Source organism: Labrus bergylta, chromosome 11 (assembly GCF_963930695.1).
Source record: "Labrus bergylta chromosome 11, fLabBer1.1, whole genome shotgun sequence".
Lineage (NCBI taxonomy): Eukaryota > Metazoa > Chordata > Actinopteri > Labriformes > Labridae > Labrus > Labrus bergylta.
The window spans coordinates 6,783,585-6,811,559 of record NC_089205.1 but is presented as its reverse complement, the minus strand read 5'-3'; the positions used below and the strand labels follow the sequence as shown (position 1 = coordinate 6,811,559).

The 27,975-nt window shown below is 39.7% G+C and overlaps 1 protein-coding gene across 1 annotated transcript; it reads right to left on the bottom strand.

Annotated features, from left to right (window-relative positions):
* Positions 1-5: 5 nt before the first annotated feature.
* On the bottom strand, positions 6-27,805 carry ngef (neuronal guanine nucleotide exchange factor). The gene is made up of 15 exons (XM_065960155.1): positions 27,324-27,805; positions 19,291-19,396; positions 17,190-17,534; positions 16,742-16,806; positions 13,093-13,343; positions 10,316-10,476; positions 10,063-10,215; positions 6,042-6,171; positions 4,607-4,681; positions 4,078-4,167; positions 3,627-3,790; positions 3,365-3,523; positions 2,750-2,829; positions 2,555-2,659; positions 6-2,456 (listed from the first exon to the last, which is right to left on the bottom strand). Exons 1-15 carry the CDS (start codon positions 27,556-27,558, stop codon positions 2,197-2,199), a joined length of 2,379 nt encoding a protein of 792 aa, XP_065816227.1. The 5' UTR covers positions 27,559-27,805; the 3' UTR covers positions 6-2,196.
* Positions 27,806-27,975: the final 170 nt, after the last annotated feature.

Genomic DNA, 27,975 nt, shown 5'->3' with positions numbered 1-27,975 from the left:
CACAGTTGTGATTAATACTTTTTTATGAACAATAATTTACATTTTACAAAATGAAAGAACAATTATTTGGTAATTATTACTTTAAACATCAGATGTTTGCAATACTGTACACCGTATTTAAAGACACGTTTTACAATCATGCTGATCCATAGTGATGATACAGTACATTCTTTACAGTTAGAATATATTGCAATTATTTGGCATTCAATTCTTACTTCTGTGGATTTAAAGTGACACAACCGAAACTGCATGTTTTGAGTATGAACCATTGTAGGCTTAGAGGATGGTAGTTAGTGTGAAGTTTGTTCTTTGACAGAGAAGACAAGCGGCAGTCTGATTGAATTCATGGCAGGAAGAATAGGGTTTTTTTTAAGTTAGCAGAGATATCCTTTTTTAATGTCTAATCAAATGAAAGCCTTCTTGCACCAAGGCACTGTGGAGAAGACATGAACTGACTTTGATCAGACTAGGTATTGAGTGAAGAACTTAAAAAGGCTATAATTTATAAAAAATACAAGCTGAGTAGGCTGTCATTTTGATTTGGGAGTGGAGCTATATTATGAGTTATGCGTTTGCTAGCATAGATGTATATTTTAAAATGTTTAATAATCTACTTTATAGTCATGTGGCAAAATTTATTTTTGCCTTCTATTCGAGGTGCTGGGCTAAGGAGTTGGTTGAGTTGAGTTGCCCACTAATCAAAAGATCAGGGATTTGATTCACAGTATCTTGAGTCCCCTGTCAAAGACTCCTCCACATGATGCTGAACAATAATTTGCAGATGTACAGAAGCAAGCCAGTTTAGAAGATGACTTCATGACATGCGTGGTGAAGTGCTTTAAGTGGTTGGAAGACTGAACTAAACTTAAGACCCCATCCAAATGATGTTTGTTATAAATCGATGGCACTAACGTTAGCTGCTTTTAGCCTGTGTTTTCAGCCTGCTGCAGTGTCACAATTGCTGCAATGCTTTCTGTGTTCATTTTCTTAAGACTGTCATGTATATGTATCCTGTTCATGCCCAAAGACAATGCTCAGACTTGAGGAGGATTGGGACAATTGCAAGCGGATTGGTCCCTTTTTAACAATTGGAAAATAATCTGGTTAGGGATCTTGGTCTGTATCGACGATCTGCCTAGATAATCTGGAAATCCAAGGACTTCGCAGATAAAATCTCAGACCATTCACAGACTCATCCAAGCAATTTCTAATATTTTAATTATTTAGGATTAACAATTTTGATAAAGGAGTCAACATTTAAAGAAAGGGAAGACATCAACCTAAGGGAAGCCAAGAGTAGTTCCAAGCAACGGTAAAAATATGGCCTTGTATGTTAAAATGCTAGCAGGACAATATTCTTTCGGAAGGAGAGCTCTTTGGGAACAATTTACATTAATTGGCACATGACTTCATGTTGACATTTTACCTTTACCTGAAGAGAAGTCTCAGGTTATTCTGAACTACGTGAGGAAGCAATGGCAGCGATGTAGCTTATTTAGTTAAACTAAATGAGTTTAAATTGAAAGGTGAAAACAATCAATTGCACGCTCCAATCTCAATGGTTTCTATAGAGGAAGTGGCAACCTTTGTGTGAAGCCAAGATGACTGCGGCCTCTGTTCTCCGTCATTGAGTCTAATGTTATAAACTTATAACACCCATAACATACACTATTTTTGGTGGAGTATCACTTTAACTGACTCTCTTTTTAAAATATTGCAAGACAGACTTTTTAATGGATAGTTGGTGTTTTCCATACAACACTTATTGTATGTATTCTGAAAGACTGGGCTGTTGTGTTGTGTGGGCTGTAATTCAGTGTCAAAAGGTATTTCACAATGAAATTAACATATTAAGAGTTTTAAAACTTGCCCATGCATCTGAGGAACCTTTGCAAGAAATTTCCAGGTTCTTGCCACCCCTTACAAAGCTCATAACCAAACACAGAGCTGGTTGTCCTCCATGCATCACAAACGTTTTTTGAGACATGCAGCATTGCTTGTACAAGGTTATCTACCCAAGCACTTTGATCACGCATCCCAGATCACCGAGACCAAAACTGGGGATTTCTAAGAAAACCACCCACCGCTAAGTGTCAATCAAAGTGTCTTAGTTTGTGAATAAAGTCACATGTATCCTGATTATTTCTCTCTTAGTGCACATGGGGCTGAATGTTCACATTCACCACTGTTACTGCTTCACTGCTTCATTTCACTGCTCTCCCCTTTCGGATCAATCCAGTTGTTGGAGAAGCTGGAGACTTTGGGTGTACGTCTCCCGGCCCTCAAGCCGCTTCTGGTTCCAGTTTGCGGGCCTCCTCCGCCTTCCTGGGCCTGCTGGATCCTAAAGGCCTCTCTCAGGTTCTGAGCTCGGATCTCCTTGCTATGAATCTCCTCCACAACTCGACTTGGGAACCAGCCCCTTTCGCCGTCATGAAGCCTTTCACCCATCATCCAACCTGGTAGACGAATACACAATAAGACCAAAAGTAAGGTGAAGATTTTTTTTTTAAAGCCTTTAAAGGAAAGGAAGAAGCAGATTTGTGGCTCTACACACCATCGTCTGTTCTCTCCAGAAGGTTCAAAACATCGGCCATCTCAATGGAGAGTTCATCTGGCTCTTGGGATGAGTATGACTGAATACATTGCACCTGTGGAGAGTCTGACAAACATCACAGATGGGTTAAGTTCATCACGTCTCATGTTTGAATGTCTGGGACTGGTATCTGTAGGTGTCACCCCCTTTTCTTACCTGGTTGGTGTGCACTGGTAGACATGAAGCGTGTGCGTCGGTTTGGAGTGAGGGCACACACCCAACGAAGCTTATCACTCCTGTGCACAGGATGTGATAGATTAGAAAGATAAAGGAAGGCGCTTAACAAAGTCCTAAATATAGCATTACTACATCGTTATTTTAGGTTGTTTTTGCCTTAAAATAAGCTGAATATTGTGACACAAATGGCCAAGTTTGCAGCGGTGTAAAGCCTAGTCTCTGTGCTGGCACTTTGATTGATTTCTCTATGACATGCATCTCCTGTTGCTGATAAACTTATTATCGACATATACCTCACACAACCCCAATTCAAAATCCAGAACTGTCCCTTTAACTGGCAGGGACTGGGCTACTTTTCTAATCCCCTCATTCGGTGTTTGATGGTGGTGAGCATAACAACTGAAGGGAGATCTGGTGGCTGTAAAGGTCATGATGTCTTATTAACTTCATTTTTGTTCTCATAAATTCAGAGAAGCCAATCATCTCTTAAGCTACTTCAACTTTGAATCCATGCTAGGTCACTCCATCACCTCCATCTTCTTTACAAACAATAATTAGAGCCCTTTTGCTGATTCAGATGTGTCAGATACTCACATGCTGCTGGCCTTGAGCATGTAGCTGACCGGGCGCTCCTCTTGGTTCTCCAGCAGCTTCAGATTAAAGACGTTTGCAAGCATCTGGCCCTGATCCTCCAGATCCTCAGTCCTCAACATCGCCCTCGTGCACGAGTCAAGAACTTGGAACTTGTCCCCACTGATAACAAAGTCATTTCATTCATATTTCTTTCTTCAAGTGCAACAATATACTGATTTTGATGAACAGGACATTTTTTTAAATTACCGTAATAACTTCTTACCTGGAGCTACGTTTGGTGACCAGCAGCAAATTGTTAAAGAGGAACAAGTACACAGGCTGGTAGAGCTTACGACTCCGCATTGTCCTGGTGCTCTTCGGCCCGGCCATCAGCTGCACCTCACCCTTCTTCAGCAGCCAGCGCGAGTGGGAAATGATGGGCACAGACTGTGAAGGTGTAAAGAAGTGTAAATGTTTATTATGACGTGTGCTTCTGACTTCTTGGCCAGGTCACCCTTGTGAAAGAGACCTTGATCTCAATGGTTAAATAAAGGTTAAATTAAAAAAAGGGGGTTGAAAGTAAAATTTAAAGATTCAAAAGTAACATCTATATTTGTTACTGTTTGACTTTTATAAGCAACAGTGGGTTACAAAATCTTCCATGTGCTTACCTGAAAATCACAAATGTTTGTCATTAAAGCTGATAAAAATGCAAGATGGTTGACGATGCTCACCTTGGATTTGAACTCCAGAGTTTTCTCAATGCTGATGAGCTCCTCAGTGCGACTCATCTTTCGCACCCCCTCGTTACACTCTTTCACAATCTGAGGAGGACACAAATACATGCCATCAGTCAACAGGAACAACATACTACCCTCCTTTATTTCTTATGATTTTTATTATAATACCAGAACCAGTTATGTCTCAGCCAGGAGGTGTTCTACTGACTCCATTTTTAGATCCAGTGACTTTTTTAATGAATCCCAGTGTTACAGAAGTATGTGTAAAAGGTATTTCTTAGTGCAGGACACATTTAAAAAAAAATCCTCCATCTGTCTCTCCTCCATTATTGATCCCTGACTTTACACTTCAGGAAAAAATAAACACTCAAAAATGTGAGCTTTATGGAGTTTCAGCAGCAAATACACACAAGCTCAAGTTCTTGCAAAATAACTATTTGAAATGTACCTGATTGGCCAAGGCAATACAAGAATATAGATGTGTCACCAGACTTATTGTCATATAACCAAATCTGAAGCTCACCTGCTCCAGCTGCTGGTGGGCTTTTATAGCATTTGCTTCCCTCTCTGAGTTCTCCTCTGCTTTTTTCAGGATGTTCTGTGGGGGGAAATGAAACCTTTAAAAACAACAATGCAACCACACCTCAACACAATTTATAAACACCAATCTGGTACATGTTCAAAGCAAATACATAAAAAAAAAAAAAACCTGAAGATAGTAATATATTTAGGCTTTTCTGTTATGTCAGTCATCTCTGAAAATTAATTACTCATCATCTGTGTGATCTGCTGCCCTCTAGTGGACACAGCCATACTCATAGAGAAACTAACTTGGAGGGTAATTTCTGTCCTTTTTGAGCTGGGAAACATGACTTTTGTCATCGTTTGACAGAGTGTCATTGTGCGACGCTGTCACTTCTGTTTGAATGAGATAAGTACCAAATTAATGCTCCTGCTATGTTGACAGTGAGAGGTTCCTGAATGGACAACTTTGTAAAAGAAATGGTTATTGCAGAAACCGAGAACCGAGAACATTGTTTTTTGCAGAAGTTTTTGTGGCAGAAGTATGAGTAAATAAAAAAAATCTTGGTGATCGAAAATACTTTGGAAAGGAACTCAAGGAACTCTAAAGCAAATATTTCTAGCTCATTTACATCTTGTTTTTGTCAGGTCTGCAGCAGCTGAGGCCAAAATGGAAATAAATGAACTTTGAGTAATCTGTGGGAGTTTTAATCGGTGTGCGACACCAAGCTTACTGCTACGCATAAAAACATTAGCAGAGGCTCACAGACTTTTACTGCAGATCATGTGTTAGCAGACAACATGTCTGACAACATTAAGGAAAGGATCCATCATCACTACATAATGAGAGCTTCATTTATAGAACCTTGATGTCTTCATTCCAACCATACCTTTGTGTATGCTAACTGGGCACCCTGCTGAATTTGAATGTGGGGCCATTAACAGTCAGCAGGCTGTAATATCTAGAAGTGCATACACTCAGGTTTTATTAATGAGTTTATTTATTTTACATTTGCCTATCATCCTATTCCTTTGGTTTCTGTTTTGAATGTGGTTATGAGCTGCAGTCAGTTTTGTTTTAGTCTGTGTCAGGGTTATCACGATAGCAGACATTTCAACTTTGATATGAATATAGTGGAAAACGGATGATAGCGCTACCTGTTTGGCTACCATGGCAACAAAAATAGTCCTAGGCACCCAATAGTGACAGATTTCTTGAGAGACAGTTGTAACTTTTGCATCTTTGAGATGCCAAAAGGACTTTATAAATGTTTGTATTTGCCAACTGGTGAATCCGAATGAACCACAACTTGGTACTTTACGATACTATCGATCATTAAGTTCACAGGTTGTATCCAACATGTGGTATCGAAAAGTATCATAGAATCATAAATTGTTAGTGTATTGACTCAGCCAACCCATGATGGCGTGCACACCTGTATGAGCAGCTTGAGCCTGGTGATCCTCTGGAAAGGAAGGATGAGGAAGGATGTGAAGGACAGACCCCGGACACGAGAATGGTTCTCAAGAGTCGCCATGGCCTCCCTGAATGCCTGGTTTCCCTCTCTGCATAGACAGACATGGAAAGACAACACACATTACACACAGAAATACACATGCCTCTCTTCTTTTTTTTGATGCAGTCATAACAGAGAGCGATAGTCCAGTCAAGTGTCCGGTGGGCTAGCAGATCTTCAGACCTTGTGCAACACTTTCTAACTGCATCTTAACTTTGAATAATCCAGCAATGAAAAATAAAACACAGGCAAGTAACAGCAGGTTCATAACAAAGACGCTTTACGAGCTAAAACCTGCTGCCAAGTTTAAAAATGAATTTGTGGCTTTTATTTACTGAATACAATTCATCACACTAGCCATATATTTTATGTCTACCCCCGATTAGCTTTTAACAACCTGAATAAAAAATCCATTGAGCAGCTTCACCATATTCAGCACAATGAGAAAAAAAAAGGGACGTTTTTATGATTACATTAACATTGTAAATGACTGGTGCACTAAACACGGAGGGCCTGATTCACAAAAGGAGTAATCAGCTATTGGGCTTAAACCTGTGCAAGTGAGTCAGAAAGACACCGTCTTGGGGCACAGATGGCCTAGCGGTTAGGTCCCATCCCATGTACAGAGGCTTTAGTCCTCCAAGCAGGTCAAGTCTGACCTGTGGTTCTTTTTCTGCATGTCATTCCCCACCCTCTTATCCCGATTGCCTTCTCTATCCACTGTCCTATCCAATAAATGCAAGAGCTGTAAAATAAAAATAGAATCTTTAAAAAGACACCATCTAATTCATACATGCAAAGAGTATAATGATCCTCTAATAGCTCTGCAGAGCAAAAAGGGCCTTTGTGCGCTGGTGTTGTCTGTCTGTATTGAAATGATCCATTATGCATTCATTTGGTGAAAAATTGCCCCCTTTCAACGCTGATGAGCCTCATTGTAAAGAAGTCTAATATCCAGACGACTGCACTTACAACCACGCTCAGTAAGGGTGAAAAATCACCATCTGCTGAGACTACGTGGTAACTGTACCACAGTTCTTAAAAGACATGTCATGCGCAAACTTTCCAGTGATCAGGATAATAATTCCACCTCTGATGACTGAAAAATAAATCATCGATTAATACTACCAGGCAGACACAGGCTCGCTTCATCCATATGTGTGGAGACTGTCTTGTGCCACAATGCATGGCCAGTTTTTTTCCCTTTATGAGTTGCCCCTAAAGGGAGGAAGCTTTGTTTATAAATGGAGAAACACAAGTCACATTTTTTGAGTCTGGCCTCACAATAAACTGGATTAGTGTCCCCTCTCCTCCCAGTTTACCATCACTACTGTATGTGGACAGCACTTGACAACTTTATGGGCATGTTTGTACTCAAATATCATAAGTGCATTACACTTTGTGAATCTGATCTTAACAAAGTAAATGGTCCACACTTCTTTTTGCTATTCGCGGCTTTCAATTCAGTCGATTCATCTGAGTCATTAAAGATAACACAGACTCTACTGTAAAGTCATCAGGGGAAAAGAGTCACTCTGAAAATGCCGACACGTCAGCAGGGCTATGAATCCTGCTTGAAGCTACTGCTGTAGCATGCATGTTGTTGGTATTCTCTCGACAGTAATAATTAGACAAATGACTGTCAATCACTCTGCACAGGTGACGCCCGCTGTAGAGCAGTGATTTATTCATTACTAACCTGTGAGGACACACTGTTTAAGAGTTTTAAAGCCAAGCGTCTGAGCTAGAAAATAATGAAGTTCAACAGAAGAACAATCAGAAACAATGCGTAAACCACACCCACCAGAGGAAGAAACATCATTCCACAAAGTGCAGCAGAGAAATAAAACACCAACATGCCTGTGACTTTACAATTCAGCACATCGTATGTTATTTTTGGCCTCCACTGTCTTTCAGAGGACACTGAATAGTGTCACTGTTCTCATTGCCTTTTCTGAAATGTATCTTTGTGTTTTATTGTTGTTATAAGTTAAACATTTTGAATCTACGAGCCTTGATTGATGAGAAAACCTTATAAAAACAATTCTCCTCCGAAGCATTGGATAATCACTCACTTGCTTTTCACACAGTTGTGTTATGTTTTTAATACCTCAGCTGATACAACAAACATTTCCACATTGCAGCACGGCCACTAATGTGATTGTATTTGACAAGTCATGATGCCTGCCACTCCTCACACTATAACAAGTGTGATCAGACTGACATTAAACCTTCTGAGGAGAGTTTAAAGAACACAATTCACTTCTACAAAACCAATGATCAACAAGGTCGACTTTTTCAATTTGGTAAATCTTAAACAACTTCATGTGATTCTATGTTTATATTATTTAAAACAACCATCACTTCCCAGATGTGATTCCAGTATTTGGCTGAGATCCAGGTGACACCTGGTCTCAGCAGCTCATGGGAACGCCACACTCTCTGTCAGGTATGTGTTTGATAAAGAGCAACATACGCATTACATTCAAGTCAACCACACCCTGCACATTACATTTGTCATGATCCAAAGCAAACCTGTTCTCTGCTGAAAAGAGACGGCCAGCTGCATTCACAGACAGAAAAAGCGGCACTGAAACAAAGCTGAGCGATGGATGATGCCTATTATCCCTTCTCACAGTTCATCTCTCTTATCAAGCACATCAGCAGCAGTCAAGCAGGCTAAAGTTTGACTCAACAGCTAATGGCTACCGGACTCCACTGTTAACAAATAGTGTGTGAACAGACCCCAGGATCTACCATTTGGACATCATGGGGACATGTCCAGGGCTCCTGGGCACAAAAGTCCTCGGCAATAGGAGAAAAGAAAGACGCTTGTATTCATATTTTTAGATTCTGAGCTCCAGTAAATACATGGTCCAAAGCCCGACCCATTCTCCTAATCTTGAAATTATCCAATCTGAATGTAAAAGTTATTTCCAGGAACTGATTGTTATATCAGAAAAATGGTTATAGAAAAGGTGATAAGCAGTGACAGGAGTTGCGAGTAACCTAGTAACACCTAAATGTACCTCCAGTAACATCGTTACAGTGAAAGAAAATGGCTAAATACTTGCTATTTTATATAACATAGCCAACAACTACATAAGATGAAGGTCTTTTAACCAGTAGCATATCCACGGGATGGCCTTTGATTGTATTGGCCTTGTCAGAGGCAGGAAGTTATCAACTTTTATCAACTATTATCAACTATTTGGGCTTTGTTGGAGGCTGCTAGTGGCTGTCTTTTTCAATGTAGCACTTTCCCTTGTAGCACTTTCCCTTTCGTCTTGACTTCTGATTGATATTTTAGGAATACATCTTCTTTTTAAGCCCAAAGGGAAATCTATATGTTTACACTCGATTGTGTTACTTATCAAACTTCATAAACTGTATGCAGGAATAAAACATATTTAAGAGATACTTAAATATTAGTTAACAGATATTATTAGTGCCGATAGAAAGGGTAAATAATGCTTCTCGTCCGGGTGTGTGACCACATAAAACTTCATGACACCCCTGTATAAGTCAGTGCCACAGTTTGGTCAAGAAAGTCTGACTCTGCCACTGCTATTAAGATCGGATTTTGGCCAAGAGGTTTCACTAACTTCAGCACAGTAGCATCCTGGGAGAAAGAGTATCGCACACAGTAAACACACACGATGGCAGGTTTGAGCTTTCTGTCTTGTAAATTATGACATTATCTTTCCCTCCTCGAGGTAAAGAACAAGAAGAATATAGTGATGAGTCTATACCCAGGACAGGAAACTTTGTCCACCACAGGAAAACAGATGGGGAACAATCTGCTTAGATTTAAGTAGTTTGTGAATTAACTTAATAACAAAGCAAAAATATTTGTTTTAAATTGTGGTCTTAAAATTAGAAGAGCTCTTTGAATAGCTTGACAGCACTAATAAGTTTACAGTATAATCCAAGTACTCACAAAATGCGTCTGTAGTTCTTCTCCTGGTACACCTGGTTAATGACGTATTTGATGAAGACATTGAAGTGCTCCGCAGCGTGGTGCGAAACGATGTCACACACATCAGAAATCCAAATGGACTTCTCAATTCTGTGCTCGAGGTCCATCAGGAACCTGGAAACATTCAAAGAGAGTTAATAAGGCATGTTAAGATTTTAATAAAAATGTGTTTGCTGGAAGAGAATATGAGATGATAATTGAGCCCCCGTCCTACCTTTCACTGGCCTTCATCACCTCCTCGATGTTTGAAAACAGGAAGTGCATGTCGGACTGGCTGAGGGTGTTGATTAAAACAGGGTTACGTAGAAAGTGGGTCTCCAAAATCTCCAAGCTCTTGTAGTAGGATGCTTCTGAGGTGACAAGCTCAAACATGGCCTACATGGAAAAGAAACCAAAATTGTTATTGCTAATGACACCAGTATAATGACTAAGAATGATAAGTCTTCTAAAAGTTTATTTTTAGGCTTTTTATGCCTTTTATTTAGAGGACAGTGTATACAGTCAGAAATCAGGGAGGGAGAGAGAGAGTGGGGAATGACATGCAGGAAAAGAGCCACAGGTCGTATTTGAACCGGGGTCACCTGCTTGGAGGACTATAGCCTCCATACATGGGGCATGTGCACTAACCACTAGGTTACTGGCATCCCTAAATTAAGTCTTTAAATGACAAACACACAAATTAAAACATTAAGTTTAATCATGGATGTATTTAACAGTGGACCATAATGATTTATATTACTCATCATTGAAGGAGCAATTATAAGAAAACAATCTTGGCTCAAGGATTCACGCACTAGTTTTTAGGAATTCAACTGCATATTATGGTCTTTATTGAACAGCAACAACGTCTTTACATAGAGCAATGCAGGTAATACATGGTTTAACCACACAAGTTCAATTCCCTTAAACTGCGTCCGATAGTAACTTTAAATATTTAAATGCCAAAGCGTCGCCGATCTGCAACCAGTTAACAGTGTTTATTAATTCATGTTAATGTTGTGAATGTTTTACAGTCTGGTGTGGCTTCAGAAAAGGATAAATAATCTGGGCTGAAAAAAGGTGTCGATGTGATTTTTTTGCTCTCACACGGGGCACCAAAACAGCTCCTCCGATGAAGAGAAGGACCAGGTATACAGGCAAGACTTCCACACTTTTGATTCAACCATCTACACAACCATGTGTAAGTATAAACTCTGGGATTTAAACCATTTTCTTGGTCAATTCTCTGAATGAAGAACAAGAAACATTATCATCAGGTGTCTGTTAAAACTGTACGAAACCACATACACGTCAGTCGTAGATGGTTTGACAAGGATTAAGGAGACCTTCCAACAGAGATACCATCTCCTCTTTTTCATAACCTTTAAGTCTATTGTCGTATTTTTCTCTTGTGTCCAACATGATGGCTACAGAACCAAGATTCATTCACTCTAGAGTGCCACTTGAAGTGGTGGAGAGCTCAGAGAAGCTCGTAGTTGAACCTTCAAGGTTCGTCTGTCAATATAAACTCAGTTATCAGTTAACTTGGCACCAAAGCTAATATTAACAAAGTACAATACACAGACCTTCACAAAATCCTATTTTCTTGAAGGTCATAAAGTTCAGTGTTGGTTGAGGTGTTGAATGGAAGTATTGAAGCAACTTTAGGATCATTATATTTAACCTCAATCATATTAATCGCATAATTTCTTGTCCCTGTAGGCTCAGTGTAGGTAAGCGAAAAAGGTTTTTAAATGCAAAATAATGACATTTCAAATGTGCTGTTAAAAATGTGATTAATTGCAGTTAACGTCTGTTATTCAGCAATACGTTGCAATTTAAAAAAGGTCAGACCCTGTTTTTATTATGAAGACACGTAAATTCAATTGTATTGTACAAATACTGCAGCGTAACTTTTACTAAAATGCAGCATAAGTGACATTACTATTCAACTCTGCACATTTGCAATGTTTGAATTAACTTCCAGTTCATATTCTGTTTGTCATGGATAATCAGTAAACCATTTCTATGAAGGAATTCAAGTCTGCAAATGGTTTTAACTCATTGAAATTATCTTCATTCAATCTGTCTCCTATCAGCTTCAAATTAACTGCAGACCTTGCAGGTCACCTGGAACACAGAGCTTTATCTAACACAGATGTTTAGTATAATTTATATAAAATGTGTTGAAAAGTCTGCTGTAAGAAAGAGCTTAATAGTAGTTAGTTTCTGTGTATGTATTGTTGACTTTTATTTGTTTTAAGGCGATTTAGGGACGAGCATTGCAAACTAGCTTAGGCTATAAATGCTGTAGTGTGTCGCAATGGTTTATTTGCTCCATTCCTGTCCCTAAAAAGATAAACATGAAATAGATACAAATATTCTCTAGAAAATACTAATGAAGAAAGTTGAAGAACTGTTTTTGTAATTCCAATTTAACATGAATTAACTCTCTGGTAAATTACTGCAGATGTAGGGGCTGCACAACTTGTTTTTACAGGTTGCATTGTTCCTAACAACCATAATAGCACACCTTTTTGCATCTGTTTGCATTCAGATTAGTTTTATTATGTAGATTATTAACAGGTTTCAATTGTTGGGTGTAACATTTACAGTATGTCAGGTTTTTATGATGGTGTTGATCAGCCTCCGCCTCTGGTGATTGCCAGCCATATGAGATGGTAGAAGAAGAAAAGTAGCAAAAAGTTCTTCTTCGGAGACATTGTCCAGTGACCAGTGGCCATTGTGGTTTATACAGTAACTGTCTAAAGAAAAACCATGAAGAAGAATCACTTCCACCATCCCTACAGAAACAATAACCTGCGTGGGGATTCATTGTCTGCCATCTTGTTAGTAGCTACATCCTTCTTTGTATTAATTATTTTATCCCAATGTTTTAGCTAGTTGTACCTTTTAAACTGGCTACTTGCAGTGTGCAGTAATACTCCAACTAAAATGTACATGCCCACATCTCATGCTAACGTTGGTACCTCGCCAACACAAACTTCTTACCTCCTGCATGATGACTTCTTTCTGCGACAGCTGGTTGAGCAGTCCGCTGGCCTGAACCACGTCCAGGTTCTGCCACAGAGTCAGAGAGCGAGCACTGTTCCTGAGCTGCAACTGTAACGCCGGGGGGGGCACGACCCCAGACCCCTCCACCACCGTCCCTGCAGTGACCCCCGGAGACAGATTCTCACGCTGACGCCGCTGCTCGATCTCCTGCTGCTTGGAGGTGTCCCGGTACTCCTGGTACAGGAAGGCTGGACGGTCACAGAAACACAAGAAACCCAAGTTTAACTTGAAGACCTGAGGAAGACTGTGACCAGGTGATATTTTTAATGCTGTTCTAGTTTGTGTTGAGCTCACGGATTTCATCAACAAGGAACTGTAAATCGAATCATAGTGAAGCGAAAAGCAAAGCGGATAAAGCTTGTTCTAAAATGAGGGTGAACCTTGTGTTGGCTTTTACCCTTGGATGCGGAGTTGGCCTAATTTCTGTTGGGCAGGTAGGTGCCAAACAGCGGTGGTTAGCTTGTGCTAGTGTGCGGTAGCTTGAAGTGTAGGTATAAGCAGGAAATGTACACACTATGTCCTGCAGTGAGTGTGCACTTATGAGCTCAATGACTCCAGGAGGAGGGGCCTAGTTTGAATGTTGTGTTTACAAGCTGCAACTAACAATGCTACTGACTGCACCTTTAATTATAATTTATTCATCTTACATCTTTCAGTAAGAGAGTCTACCTCTCCCGCTGCCATACAAAGCCGACAGGTGATCAGAGCACAGTAATGCCTCTGCCCATTAATCAGTTATGTCTGTTGTTAAGCACATGAATGTAAATCTTATCAAACAGTTCAACCCAGGCTGTCAGGCTGGATATGCAGGAGACAAACTAAATCAAATACAAATGTAACATTCATTCATTGCAAACTCATGAAAACCGCATGCCTACTTCTTAGATTCAAAGTCGCACATGAACACATCTTAATTTCTTCTTTTAGAGGTTGGATACTGAAAATATCCGGCTCCTTGGTGATCTATTTATTTTCTTAGATATATCTCCATCCTGCATGCAGGAGGACTGTCACAGCTGAACAGAACTGGAGCAGTCAGACAAACATCCATCACTGTGTACTTTCCCTTATTGGATCGGTTCTCCCACACACAGCTCAGATCTGTTATAAAACGCCACACTCCTACATTTACAGTCAGAAATGAGACATAACTGATGGGTATTAAACCTCTTTCAAGAATACATAACAACACAACCAGATATTATTGCTATTTTTATAAACTGATTGTAAATATTGTTGGCTCTTTAGACCTCCACATTCAGAAACCTCTCAATGATTTCTGAGTGTCTTCTGATATTCATATCTCATATCAAAGCTATAAGCAGGACAATGACGCTTCATTTTCTATAAGCAAGTGAACCTGAACCTGTAATCCAGGTTTTTGTATCTTCCAAGTCTTTATTTCGGTAACTGCTTCACTGGAAGTCTTGTAGTTACAATGCTGCAGCCAGAATTGTCCCCAAAATGATCTCCCTGAAGATCCCTTTAAGTAAAGTTTCAAATTCATGTGCTGTATTCGTATGTGTGTTTTATTTTGTATTCATTACAAAAATATGTCCAAACAAATGTTCTCTAATTGATTCTGATGCTGCATTATTTTCAACACTGATAGAGATAGAGACTCATTGGTTTACAAACATCATCTTGACAGCAAATTAGGAGATTTGACGTCCACAAGAAGTCTGAATTACTTCTTCCTTTTGATTTAATTACATTCTCAATAAAACAACGCATGGCTTCATCACAAAACCGATGAAGCCATGCGCTGATCCTCATTTGCCTACAAGATGATGCTTCCTGCCATCACCTGCAACAAGATATAAGGACTGACACATTTGTTTGATTTGAGTACAAACTTGTTTAGACCTCAGCTTCAATTTGCATAAATGTAAAGCTAAACAGGCTTTCATCAGGATAATGTTGAATATAAAGCAGAGTAATGTTCAAAAGATATGTGAAACCTGATATTTGTGCACCATCACGTGTGGTAACAGGTGATGAGCGAAAGTGCGTTTGTTGAAGTTTATTAAAGTTAAACTTAGACGTTCGATGTTGAGAACACACGTTCTGCTCAGGAAACATCACTTCTGTGTGTATAGCATGAAGAAGGTGACTCTGAACACGGGGGCTTGTTGCATAATCTGCCTCAGTCATATACTGCAGATTTGTGAGGTGGGCGTAGAGCAGGAATGAAAATTACATAAGAGAGAGAGAAACACACACACAGAGAGAGACAAACAGCAGCTTCACATATGTCTGTATTTCTGCCCTCTGAGCAGCAGAACAGTCCTGCAGGTGAGCTGCTGTCTTGAGTAAATGTGGATTAATCCCTGCAAATAACCATTATCCTGAGCACACAGAGAGCGAAGCGACAGTCTGTCAACACGCAGACTGTCAGCTCAGAGGCCTCAGTGCTGAAAAACAGCTCAGAGATTTGAATAATCTAAATAAATTGAAACCTCCATGGGTTAATTATGTGATTATTTCAATAAGTGCATTTTGAGTCCTCATAGTGAGGGGAATTTAATATTTTTTCTGTAATCAGTCTTTTTCAGTCAATTCTGTGATTGGTAGTCATGCACATGATGTTTACATCAAGCTTGGTATTTTAAAAAAAAAACATTAGAAAAGGAATAATTTAACCTCTGCATGTTGATTGTTTGCTTTCTCATTCTGCAACACTGTTCATCTTTACCATATTGAAATGTTCAGCCATATTGAGGAATAAAAAGTATCCCTGTTTTCTGACCAGAATTAAAGCATTTGATTCATAAATAATCACAATCTGTACCCTATTCAGACTTCAAAATGTTATTTAATCTGTTTGCTATAATATTAAAGGTCACATATGCAAAATACACTTTACCACGATTTTTGAACACGTATTTGTGTCCCTAGTTCGTCTACAAACCCCCTAAGTATGAGTAAAGTCCATTTGCCTGCTCAACTTTTCAGAAAATGTGTGCTCAAACAGGCTGTTTGGAGATTTTCCCTTCATGACATCACAAAGGGCAGTAATCCCTCCCCCAGGTGGGTGACACTCCCACAGCCAGGTGTTTGTTCTGCCCTCTGAGTCTGCCTTTTCACCGTAAACAATAAGACATGGAGCAAGAAAGACCCAAGCCCTTCCAGAGAGGGGGCGTGGTCAGACACAGCTCATTTACATTTAAAGGTACAGACACAGAAACAGCCTGTTCTGAGCAGGGCTGAAATAGAGGGGTTTATAGACATGATCAAATACAGGATCAGAGTGGATTTAGCTTTAGGGACCTCTGAGACTTACTTGTTTAAAAGGAAGATAATGTGTGACCTCTAAACAAAGTTTGTTGCTCTTTACAAACTGTTGTTTGTTTGTTTTGATACCTTTTTGTATCCAGACGTGCTGAAACCAAAGTCCCACTATGATTTGCTCTTGATTTTATTATTCAGGATGATTAAGAAGATGTTTCTGTGTTGTACTTAACAAATACATCACAGGATCAACATTTCATTATATGTTTTACTGACTCACATAAGAAAAAGGACTAAAGGAAGAGAAAGGAGCTCTTATATGGGAGCTGTCTCTCACCACCTCGTCTCTACTCACCGATGTTTTTGACGATGTTGATGCCATGGTGGATCGTCTGGGAGCCGTCTCCATTGCTCAGCAACCTGAGGAGGAAAATAAAAAAGGAAGTCCATGTTTGGACAGACAGGACGGTGGATGATTAAATTCACTTCATGTTTATTTTTTTTTACTATTTGCTCTAGCAAGCAGTTCTCTCATCCATCAAACCCAAACACAGGGCTGATTCTCTGCATTTTGATGGAAATAACAAAAACATCTTTCACGCCTCTTCACATTCACATTCTCACCACACAGTGAGTCACTAATCAGTCATTCCAATCATTCCTTTACCTGCTTTCTATTGTTCAGCAAAAAATCGGTTTTATTTTGAGTTTTATATTTAGGATTAACTGTTAGAAGAAAGCAAGATTCAAAGCTTTATAAAAACAGGTTTTTTTTATACATTTCTTAAATATTTTGGTCTTACCCGAGGTTGCCGTTCTCCCGGTCTGCTCCGTCAGAAGTCGCCCTATGTGAGCTCATGGTTTTCCCTCTGACCTCCTGTACGCTGCAGGCTGAGGAGGTTTGCTCGGACAGCTGCTTGATGTCTCCACTCTGGATGTTGTGAGTCCGGTAAGTGATGCTATCGGCTGTGAAATCTCTCTGCTGGTGGTTTGAGGAGGAAGCAGAGATGTCCACACTCCTCCCTCCTCCCACACCTCCTCCCGTCCTCTCCGCAGCATCTCTTTTGTGCTGAGCGTATCGGCTGCTGGCCTCCCCATTGCTTGGCAACGCCGTTCTGGAGTGATGGAGCAGTGGTGAAGGCGGAGGGCTGAATTAAAAACAGAAAATAACACATTTTAGAATCACATATTTAACAGCCATCTTCATCTTCACAGAGATATTCAGATTACTGACGGGAAGATTCTCTGCTTGTGTCTTGTGCTGTGTGGCAAACACGTCTCTTTGTGTTGTGAGTCGATGGGTTAAAGAATGCACAGACCTGACTTGAGGATTGTTAACCTGTTGATCAAAGGTAACACCTGCTCTGCTGCAATCAACATTTGGACTTGTTCAGAACCAAAGTTGTCCTCCAACCTCAACATTTGTCTTCCCTCGAAAGCAATCAAAGTGAACGTCTCAGTGACTGTGATGCATGAACAGAGAGTCATGCTTTGGAACATGCATGAGCTCTTTCTGACCTTGCATTCAATTGGCTGATTGATTTTATTCAAGATACGCTTGGCAGTCATTTTCACCACAAAAATGTGGTGAAATCTTTTGTCACACAGGAGATGGGCTGAATTTTGAAAAGCGCCTGCATCACAACTCTATAAGCATCAAGGACTGAGATCATATCTTCAAAATTCTTCTGTGGCAAGACTCCTGGGGCTGTATTCACAAAGCCTCCTGAGTACAAAGTGTTGCTCTTAGGGACAAAATTCTGAGAAAATTCTTAGAATCATGACATTTTCTAAGAATTCCCCCTTAAAGTTAGGACTAGATCCTTTCAAAGATGAAAGTTATCCACAAAGCTTCGTAGCCCTTAAGAGAGCCCGTAAGGTGAGCTAGTGTTCGGAGGAGTGAGGAGGAGTTTTAACCAGGCTTTAGAGTTTCTCAAACTGAGGAGAAATATCTTCCAAACAATACACAAAGAATAGAATCTAATCATCGTAGAGAAAGAGACAAAAATGATTCATGCAGACATTTCAATCCATCTATGACTTTTTTTCCGTAGAACTTGAGATATGCATGTTGAGTTTCTCTACATGTTGTTACCTCCACAGGTTCATCCAATCACCTTCACATTCTGATGTAACTCTCAGCATGTGAAGAAGCTGCTGCACAAGTGGGCATGTGATTTCAAACATCTTGTAAGCTGCATACTTTCAAAGTACGTCTTACAAATGATCACACAGAGATGCTAATTTCTTTATGTTCATAATTACTCATTGTCTGATTGGATTCTCAATTTCACTGTCTGTCTTTGCCCATTATCACTAAGGCCTGGCACACACTAAAATATTATTAAAATCTTAAACTATTTTGAAAATGTGAACCAACCTTTAGCTGTTTGGTTTAATGAATAATAATTAACCAAATGACTCAAATGACTTTTTGCTGTGGTCTGATTTAGCCTGCCTTTCAAATGATCTTTTTAGGTGATGATATGTGCCTGTGGGTCTAAAAAAAGTAAGTGAGTGGTTAAGTATCTTAAGATAAAAAAAAACAACATATCAGTTCTGATGTTTGAACTCTGAGCACACAGTTTTCTGAGGGCACCTGAACACCCCATGAGGCTGCAGATCCACTGTCACTAAATCAACCTTCAGAGAGACTGAGAGTGTTCTTATCACAGACATGATAAGCCATTTATTAGTATTTATGTGTGTGTGTGTGTGTGTGTGTGTGTGTGTGTGTGTGTGTGTGTGTGTGTGTGTGTGTGTGTGTGTGTGTGTGTGTGTGTGTGTGTGTGTGTGTGTGTGTGTGTGCAGTGTCTAAACAGTCACAGCGTGTGTGTGTGTTTGTGTTTCTGGGTGTGTTTGTGTACGACTGCAGGGTTGGGCAGTGCAGGCATGCAGACTCACCGTCTCGCCCCAGGCAACAAGGGCGACTTTTGGGGCGAGGGTGCGTTAGAGGGGGAGAGTCCCGCTCTGTAACAGGGACTGTGGTCCGAACCGGGTCTGGTCGAGTCTGCAGAGAGAGAAAGAGAGAGAGAGAGAGAGAGAGAGAGAAAAGAGAAAAATGAAAGAGAGAAGAGGAAGACATATTCTTTAAAATTCGCTCTGTAAAGAGGAACAAGGAAATTAGACTGTGGTTATTAACACTCCCTTTTCAATCACTTGTCACTTTCAACACAGACACACACTGCCACAAGCACACACACGCACATGTTTCAAGGCTTTTAGTATAATTTCTGTAGCTGCTGCAGGTCTGATAATCTTTAAATCCTGCTCTTTCTCACTTCAACTATTCTGGTCATGTGAAAGGAGACTATTTAGAGTGTGACAGCATTCAGGCTGCAAAATCAGCTGATCCCACTGTTACCAGAGCTATTTTCACAAACAGAATCTGCTGCTGCACGTTAATGTGTGATGATCCTGGTGTGTGTGGGCGTGTGCATGAATATTCTACTCAGAGGGCTTCAGATAAATAAACACAGACTCTTCAGATTCATGTGAAATTCCTCTCCACAGTTGAATAAAACAAAAAAACGATCGAGTTCTTTGGACAAAACGTATATCACCAACCTTCAGTTTAATCAATGTGTTTACATGATCAACCATACAATGATGACCTCCTCTGCCATCCAATGCAAGCCGATACAACTCTATGATTAATTCTACTTGGAAGTAGCTTCTGCATTTATTAGTCTTTGTTGACAATAGAGGTGATCATTCTGCTATAAAATTATGACTGACGTTGTAGTGGGTGGTGGTGTGCTGGACTGTACTCAAATGAAAGGTGTTACTAATATTTTGCCCCCCTCATGTTAATGGATCTGGCAAAATATAAGTATAAGAAACACTTTTAAATGTAATGCTGCCACCCCCACCACCACCCACTATGACTCTAATAATACATATAAAGCCCTGAAATTCTTATTCATTCTGACACAGCAAAATCTGAAACTAAAGCAACTTTTTAGAAATATAAATCATCGTAGAGCTGTTGTGTTGGATTGCATAGGTGGCCATAAAGATAATGTCTGATGGGTGAATATTTTGTGTTTTACTGACATGTATGTTCTTTTTTAAATGTTTTCTTTAAAAGCTCCACTGAGTCAGATTCCTGACACGATTAGAACAAATCACAAACCACCAGGAAAAACAACTGCATCAACTACGACTTATTTAGGGGTGCAGAAGTGTTTGTGTCTGTAGGGGGGGAAGGACAAAAAGTTGAGAATTGATCAGGATTTCCAGAGTTGTGTCTTTCAAGAACAGACGCTCAAACACATCTCTGAGGTCATTGAGTTAGTTACATTTAGGCTAGCGAACCAACACTGTTTTTTAAATTAGCAAAAGCCTTTGCTGTAACAGAGACATTACGATTTTAGTTTTTAATCCAGCATTAGCATTAGCTTTATCAAAAAGATAAGTAGTCTATGATTTTGGACTTAGGTTCTACTTTATCTTTAGTACTTGCTGAAGCAAACACACATTAGTATTTGTTGTTAGCATCAGCTTTAACAGAGACACAAGGATTTCTTATTATTGCTTTCTGTTTTAAATTAGAATTAGCATTAGCAATAGGTCAACCAGGGGCACTGTGATTTCTTTAACGTCTGTGTTTTTAAACGAGCATTAGCATCATCTTTCACAGAGACACTGTTAATATAATCAGTGTCTGTTTTAGCACCATAGCAGTACAACATTTTGGGCTCTGTTTTTTCAACGTAAAGCGCACAGTCAAAAGCACAAAAGTGAGCATGTTTGACACTTCTGTCTCGTTTTTTTTTATGCGACACACTGGGTGCTAGGTGAGACGCAGGGCGCAAAGAGGTTGGATAAAGTCAACTGATTATACAAAGGTGTGTTTTGGGTGTAACTTGAATCCAATCAGAGTGTCAGCTGTCATTCAGTTCATGAGTCCAGATTTCAATGTGAGATAAACTCCAGCTGGGTCATTTACTGTAGCTTCTCTCCTCTCCCTGAACACACAGAACACACACAGGCTGTGGGAAATATGATGGATTAAAGTTATATGTCGCTGAAGCATCACCACAACACCAGAAACGATCAGAAAGACAGAGTGAACACTTCTGCAAGAGGCACGAAAGCATGACCTCATTCTTTAGGTGTCAACAAGATCAGACAGGATCTTGTGTTCTGTAAGCTCAACATCATTAAAGCTAGGCTGTTAACATTAATTCACTTATTACTCCCTCTGTAATCCTTGGCTATCCTCTTAAATGTGTGCGTAATGGAAACTGGACAGTCTGTATCAATATCTGTTGGCTAAATTGTTAGTGGCACTCATGGTTAGATAAATGTAATTCTCAGATGCATGAAAAAAAGTATATTTAGTTATTGCAGATCATATCATAATCTCAGTCCTGAACAATGTTATTGCACACAGCAGATTTCAACATATTGTGGGGGCCTAAAAGATGAGATGCCTGCAGAGCAAGGAGGATAAAGACAACAGGCTGTTCACCGTTCTGTCTGTTCATCTGTGTGTGTGTGTGTGTGTGTGTGTGTGTGTGTGTGTGTGTGTGTGTGTGTGTGTGTGTGTGTGTGTGTGTGTGTGTGTGTGTGTGTGTGTGTGTGTGCATACGTGTGTCTGTCAGTGATTCTGTGTGTCTGTTGTCTTTCCATCAGAGCAGCTTCTCTCCTCACCCTCGTCCTCCACACTGCATCATAAAAATAGTTCTTCTTGTGTAACATATAGAGACTACAGCTAGAGCTTACTGGGAAAACTGTGCTGAAGAAAAACAAATACATGAAGCGTGTGGATCAGCTGGTGTGCAAATCAAGCCCTGAATTTCTTATTATAATAGATAAGACCTATTATATAGGCAAGTGGCCACTAAAGAAGGCCAACGTGAGAAATACAAAATATTACATTCCAGTGGCGATATGAGGTGCAAAGCCAGAATAACAAAAAAACATTTCAGTCCGTATCAGTGATGAGGAAGAGTCTAATTTTGTCAAACTGCCTGTTTAGATCTGCCTTTTAAAGGGCAGTCAAGCCTCTATTCTAATAATATCAAAAACATATATATAACACATACTCATCACAGCTTCCCCAGAGCATAAAGTGATGTTTTAAAAAGGTATCCTTTATCAAACCAACAGTGCAAACCCAAAATACAAAAAGATAACTAGCTGTGGATCCTCACATGTAAGAAGCAGCAACCAGTGTTTGAAAGATTGATTAATAGTCAGACTTTTGATTCAATGTCTCTCAAAGTCATTCAATTGGTGCAGCTTCAGTCTTAGATGTGGCAGCTTTGCAACACAAGGCCATGTTTCCTGAGGGCCTTGAGGGAAATAAAGCTTTCTTTACAGGTTCCTGGTACCTGCAACACAATCAGAATCAGAGTCCCAAAATAAACTCGGCTGTGTCTCACTGCGATGCTGGGATATAAAATGATGTCATGCTACTCTGAGTTTTTGCAAAGTCATACGTGTCCGCGCACGTTGAGCCGAGAGTCAGTAACTCATGCAGAGGCATCTCATCATCCATCCTTAAAGTAAACATCACGTTATAGATAATGTAAGAGAGGCATGTCGTTGGAAAGTGTACAAATGTATAACACAAAAGATTCAGCTGTGTGCTTTGAGAAATATATTTAAACCCTGCTTAATGCACATTCAGAAACACAACAGATGCTCCAGTATCTGTAGTCTTATTTGAGTATAGCTGAATGAATTGATATGTAATACAATATCATAAAAGCTAACAAGGGACATTGGTGGCCTAGTGGTTATGTCTCACGCTGCATGTACAGAGGCTATAGTCCTCGTCGCAGCAGCCATGGGTTTGAATCAGCCTTTGCTGCATGTCATCTCCTCTCTCTCTCTCTCCTCCCAACGTTTCCTGTCTCTCTTCAGCTGTCTTATCGTATAAAGGCAAAAATGGCCAAAAAAACAGCTAAATAAAAAAAGCTAATACGAGTGACAGGTAGCAGAACATGTCAAAGGTTACATGAAGTTAAAGATGTTAGACATTATAAGAGATAAGATTTACCAATTGATGCTCAATTATGACCTCGTATTACTGTGCAGGAGTCAATGATAACTTGAGTTATTGTATTATAAACATCCATTTCCCGACAGAGCTCTAATAAATTACTTCAGGTAATTTCATGCTGACGACACTCTTCTTTTGTTTTCAGAACCGGATGAGTCAGTTTCAGTTTTTTCTCAGCGTGTTATATAATCATGGGAGTGTTTTTTGGACTAATTGTGTAATTTATCAAAGAGTGGCCTTTAAATGAAGTTCTAAGAAGATTTCCCCTCTCCGTACGTCAATTAAAAAAAACTTCAGGACTTTAATTTAAGAGTTCAAGAAAACGTGAAGCGGTGTAAGAGTCTGCCAAACAATCCGTTCATGTTGACATTAACATTTATAAATAACTGACTTTTTGTCCACAAACTGATTTTTCCGTTTACTATTCCAACATCATTCTTTGTCTTTCTTTAAAGACTGGACGGTCAGTTCTTTGGAGCTGAAAACCCAAAGTCAAGAAAAGGACAACCAGATAATGGTTCACTTGCATAGACGGACGTCGAAGAGAGTATCATTGTGCCCACAGAAAAATGTAATTTCATGAGAATATTTATGCACAATGATGTGAAGTGATCAAACATATTGATTTACAACAGATGCAATGGAGATTAATAATCTTAATTTTATTTAACTGATTAAGACTGCTGAAAAATAATGTGTGCAGACAACAACCCTTTCATATTGAGTTAATGTAAGGCTCTGATGGTGCACCTCTTCTAGAGGGTAATTTTAAACCTGATGGAGATGAAGGGGGAGAACAGCTCTATGGGGAACAAAATCATTATGTATCAGATTCAGTTATGTAATTTGTTTGCAGTTTTCTGTTAATCTGTCAAACATGTTTTTTTCTTCTTCTGTGGAGATGAAAAACTTTCCCTACAAAACAGTGTTTTTTTTTTATTTCACTTTTGCCCAGTAAAAATGTCAATACTAGTGTTACTGCTGTTTGTCCCTTCTTCCCTTCTGCTTTCTTAAGCTCTAACCAGGTGAAGCTACTGATCACCTGACGAGGTGCACCTGGCCTCAGTGATTAAAAGGTCAGTGCTGGATTCAGAAGGAGAGAGGCTTTAGGAGTTAGGACTGCGGCGCCGCTCAGTCAGTGATTGTGGCGTCTTTTGTGGCGATTTAGTCCTTTGGTGACTTTTGTTAACTGTTAAGTTATTTTTGTGTCTCCTTTCAGTGTTTACTTTGTTAAGGTGTTTGATGTCTATTCAGTAAATCAATGTATGGGTTGTTGTTGACCCCATGGTGGGGTGTAACACATAGAAAATATGAGATCTCCAGAAACTCTCCTAAACAATAGTTTTTAGTGTACCAGTGATTCTTGCACAAATAGTTTTCTGTTCCTCCTTGACTGAGAGAAACAGGCATGTATCCCCTTATGATGATGATATCATTTTAGATGCTTTATAAATAGATTACCTTTAGTTAAATGGACTTGGGCTTGTATAGCACATTTCTAGTCTCCTGTCTACTCAAAGTGTTTTCACACGCTGATGGCAGAGGCTGCTTTGTGAAGAGTCCATTTGTGTTAACTAATCCATTCATCCACATTCATACGCTACCAACAAGCATCGGACATGTCGCTCCAGGATCGAACCCCTGACCTTCCGGTTGAGAGATGACCAACTTTGAGAACAGCCGCACCAATAACTAATGCACAACTGATCTCTGTAACTGGACCGATTTCCTACAATGTGCACTGCCATCCTTTGCACTGAGGTTGTCAAAACTTTCAATACTTTAATACTTTCCGATACCACTTTTTTTTCACGATACAATCTCTGTTAATTTAATGATTGATAGTAGTGGAAAGAACTAAACCTTCAAAATAAAAGAGACGGATCTTCAGGAGTTTTTTTTTTTAACCAAGTTGGTAACAGTCTAGTACCTAAAAAATTACCAACGTATTTGTGCAATTTAGACCGTGTGCAGTGTGCAGGAGTTTGTCTGCAATTTTTGTGAATTGAAAAACAAGAAACTCCCTGTTGCCTAGGAAATCTATTTTTGTTGCTGTGGTAATATAACGAGAACCATATCGTTGGATTTTTTACTAGAATCATATCGATGTTTACCCTACTTAGCACTCTGTGGTCGATATTGATGTATTTATGTGATAGTACCATCACAGAGCGGTAAGCTGATGTTTGAAGCATTGGCTCATTTTCAACCCTTGTCTCTTGTTGAGCTTGTACATGTACAGTGTGATAGCATTTACAGCGTTCACCATCATAAACCAGATAACACTAAAGATATGAAGATACAATAAAATACACACAGCAACAAAACACTTGGTATGAATCTTAAAACTCAAGGGGTTGGTGTCCTTCAATGTTTTTAAATCTGAAATAGAAAAAAAGGAAGCAGATTCTACAGGATGTTGATGTTGTTTCAGGATTTGACTCATAGATGGTTCTCTTTTAATGCAGTGTTTTGTCAATTGTACTTTGTCTCCTTTTTTGTCTCTGTAACTCTATGTTTTTGCTGCTGCCTGTCTCCACCAGGTCTCCCCTGAAAAAGAGGTTCTTAATCTGAATGGGAACAAAAAAAATAAACAAACAAATGTGTATCTGACTCAACATATTTGTTCATCAACTTATAAGACGAGCCGCTCGAGAGTTTCTATATAAAATGCTTAGATAAAAACTTCCAAAGGGAGGTGCTTTGGAGGGTCCTGATCAGAAGCAGTTTCTCTACTCTGAGCTCTAAACTCGACCTCTTGGGCTGAGCAGGGATTCCTGACAAAGGAAACTCATTTTTGGATTACTTGTAAATGCAACAACACTCATGTCTCAATAAATTCATTACACAAATATTATGGTGCTTAAATTCTATATATGGATCTGATTTTTACAGTGAAGAGTGCTGGTTGTCTAACACAGTCTCATCAGTTTCATATTTTGCTGCAACTGCTTCTTCCTATATCTGACATGCCATCTTATCTTTGGTGAAAAGGAAAGCCCCAGAGTTATTAGTGCCATGTGCAGATTATCTATAAATCTATATATAGATTATATCTAATAAAATATTCATCAATAATCATCATTTATTATCTTTACACTCAGAGTCTTTTGTGTGAAAGCACTCCACTGGTTTAAGTTTCCTTTTTCTATTATCGTCTTAAATGATCATGTGAGTGGATTCTGTCACGTTATCGAGCTTGCTTTGCAGTTTTATGATTTAATGTTACTTTCTTTTTTATGAGCGAGTGTGATCCTGACAATCGGCTGGAGTTATTGTGTGTTAAGTAATCGCTTTGATCCCTCCCTGTGAGGCCGGCCAAAGTCTCAACTCAAACACTTTATTGTTGAGTTTGATTTGGCTCGGAAGGAAAAAAAAACTGCATTCCTCTTCGAGAACAATGCACTGGACAGCAACATTTTTGAAGGAAAATAATCATTAGAGGTTCCTGTACCTTTAAAAGACTGTTCAATAAACCAGTAAAAGTCACCACAACAACTTTTCTGTTTCATTTCAGGCCCTAAGAGATGTGTGTAATAACAGGTGTATTGACAGGTGTTTTCCGTTGTTTCATTCAAACTCACTAACGTCAGGTTGTTTTTAGCTTGAAGTCATGAGGTCAGAGTGTGTTTGTGTGTGAGACCTGTTCAGGTGTTTCTCAGACGTGTGCGTCTCAAACAGAACAAGTTTCTCTGGTTGTTTTCATTCAGACATCACAGCCTTTTGTTCCACTCACAATATTCAGTTTCTACGGAGGCTCCTTTAACATGCTAATGAGCTACTGTGTATCTATAGCTGAATACACAGGTGAGTATCTGATTAAACACCTGTGGCTGCGGGGCCACAAAATGGAAAGTGAAATGTAAACGAAGCAGCATTCTTCAGGTGAAGCAGGTAAACATGAAAGCCGAGGAGTTCTTACTGTCAGACAGCTCCCCTGCCGCCTGTTTCTTCTTCCTCATGGAGCTGTAGAAGCGGGAGTTCCTCAGTTTTGTCTTTCTGCTGAAGCCCACTGATGATTCGTCTTCATCATCCTCATCCATGTGACCGGGCTGAATCACAGCTGCTGAAGGCTTCTCCTTGCTTTCAGTCTTCTGCCCCCACTTGCCCCTAAACAGGGCAGTTACAGACATGGTGGATGATTCCTTATTCTTCATTTAGGGGGGGGGGTAAAAAAAGTGAGTCAGGAAAAGTAGTGCTGTCAGGAGGAAACTTGATTGAATTAACCAGAATCCAGGAGCAGATCCATGCCGAGAAATGAAAGGTAGTGCTGAAAAGTAAATCCAGAGAAGAAGAGGAGCACAAACAGTTGTGTTTCCTGGGCCCTGTGTGACGCCTGTCAGATGGACAGAAGTGTTGTTAGCTACGCAGGCAGCCTGTTGAACCAGGAGAGTACTTCTGAAGCTGTAATTATTGCATTTATGACTCTCTCGCTCTCTCTCTCTCTCTCTCTCTCTCTCTCTCTCTCTCTCTCTCTCTCTCTCTCTCTCTCTCCTGCTCTTTGTCCCTCCTGTCGGCCCCCTCCCTCCCTCCCCCGTCGCTCTCTCTACACCCTGTTACGTGCTGACATTCCT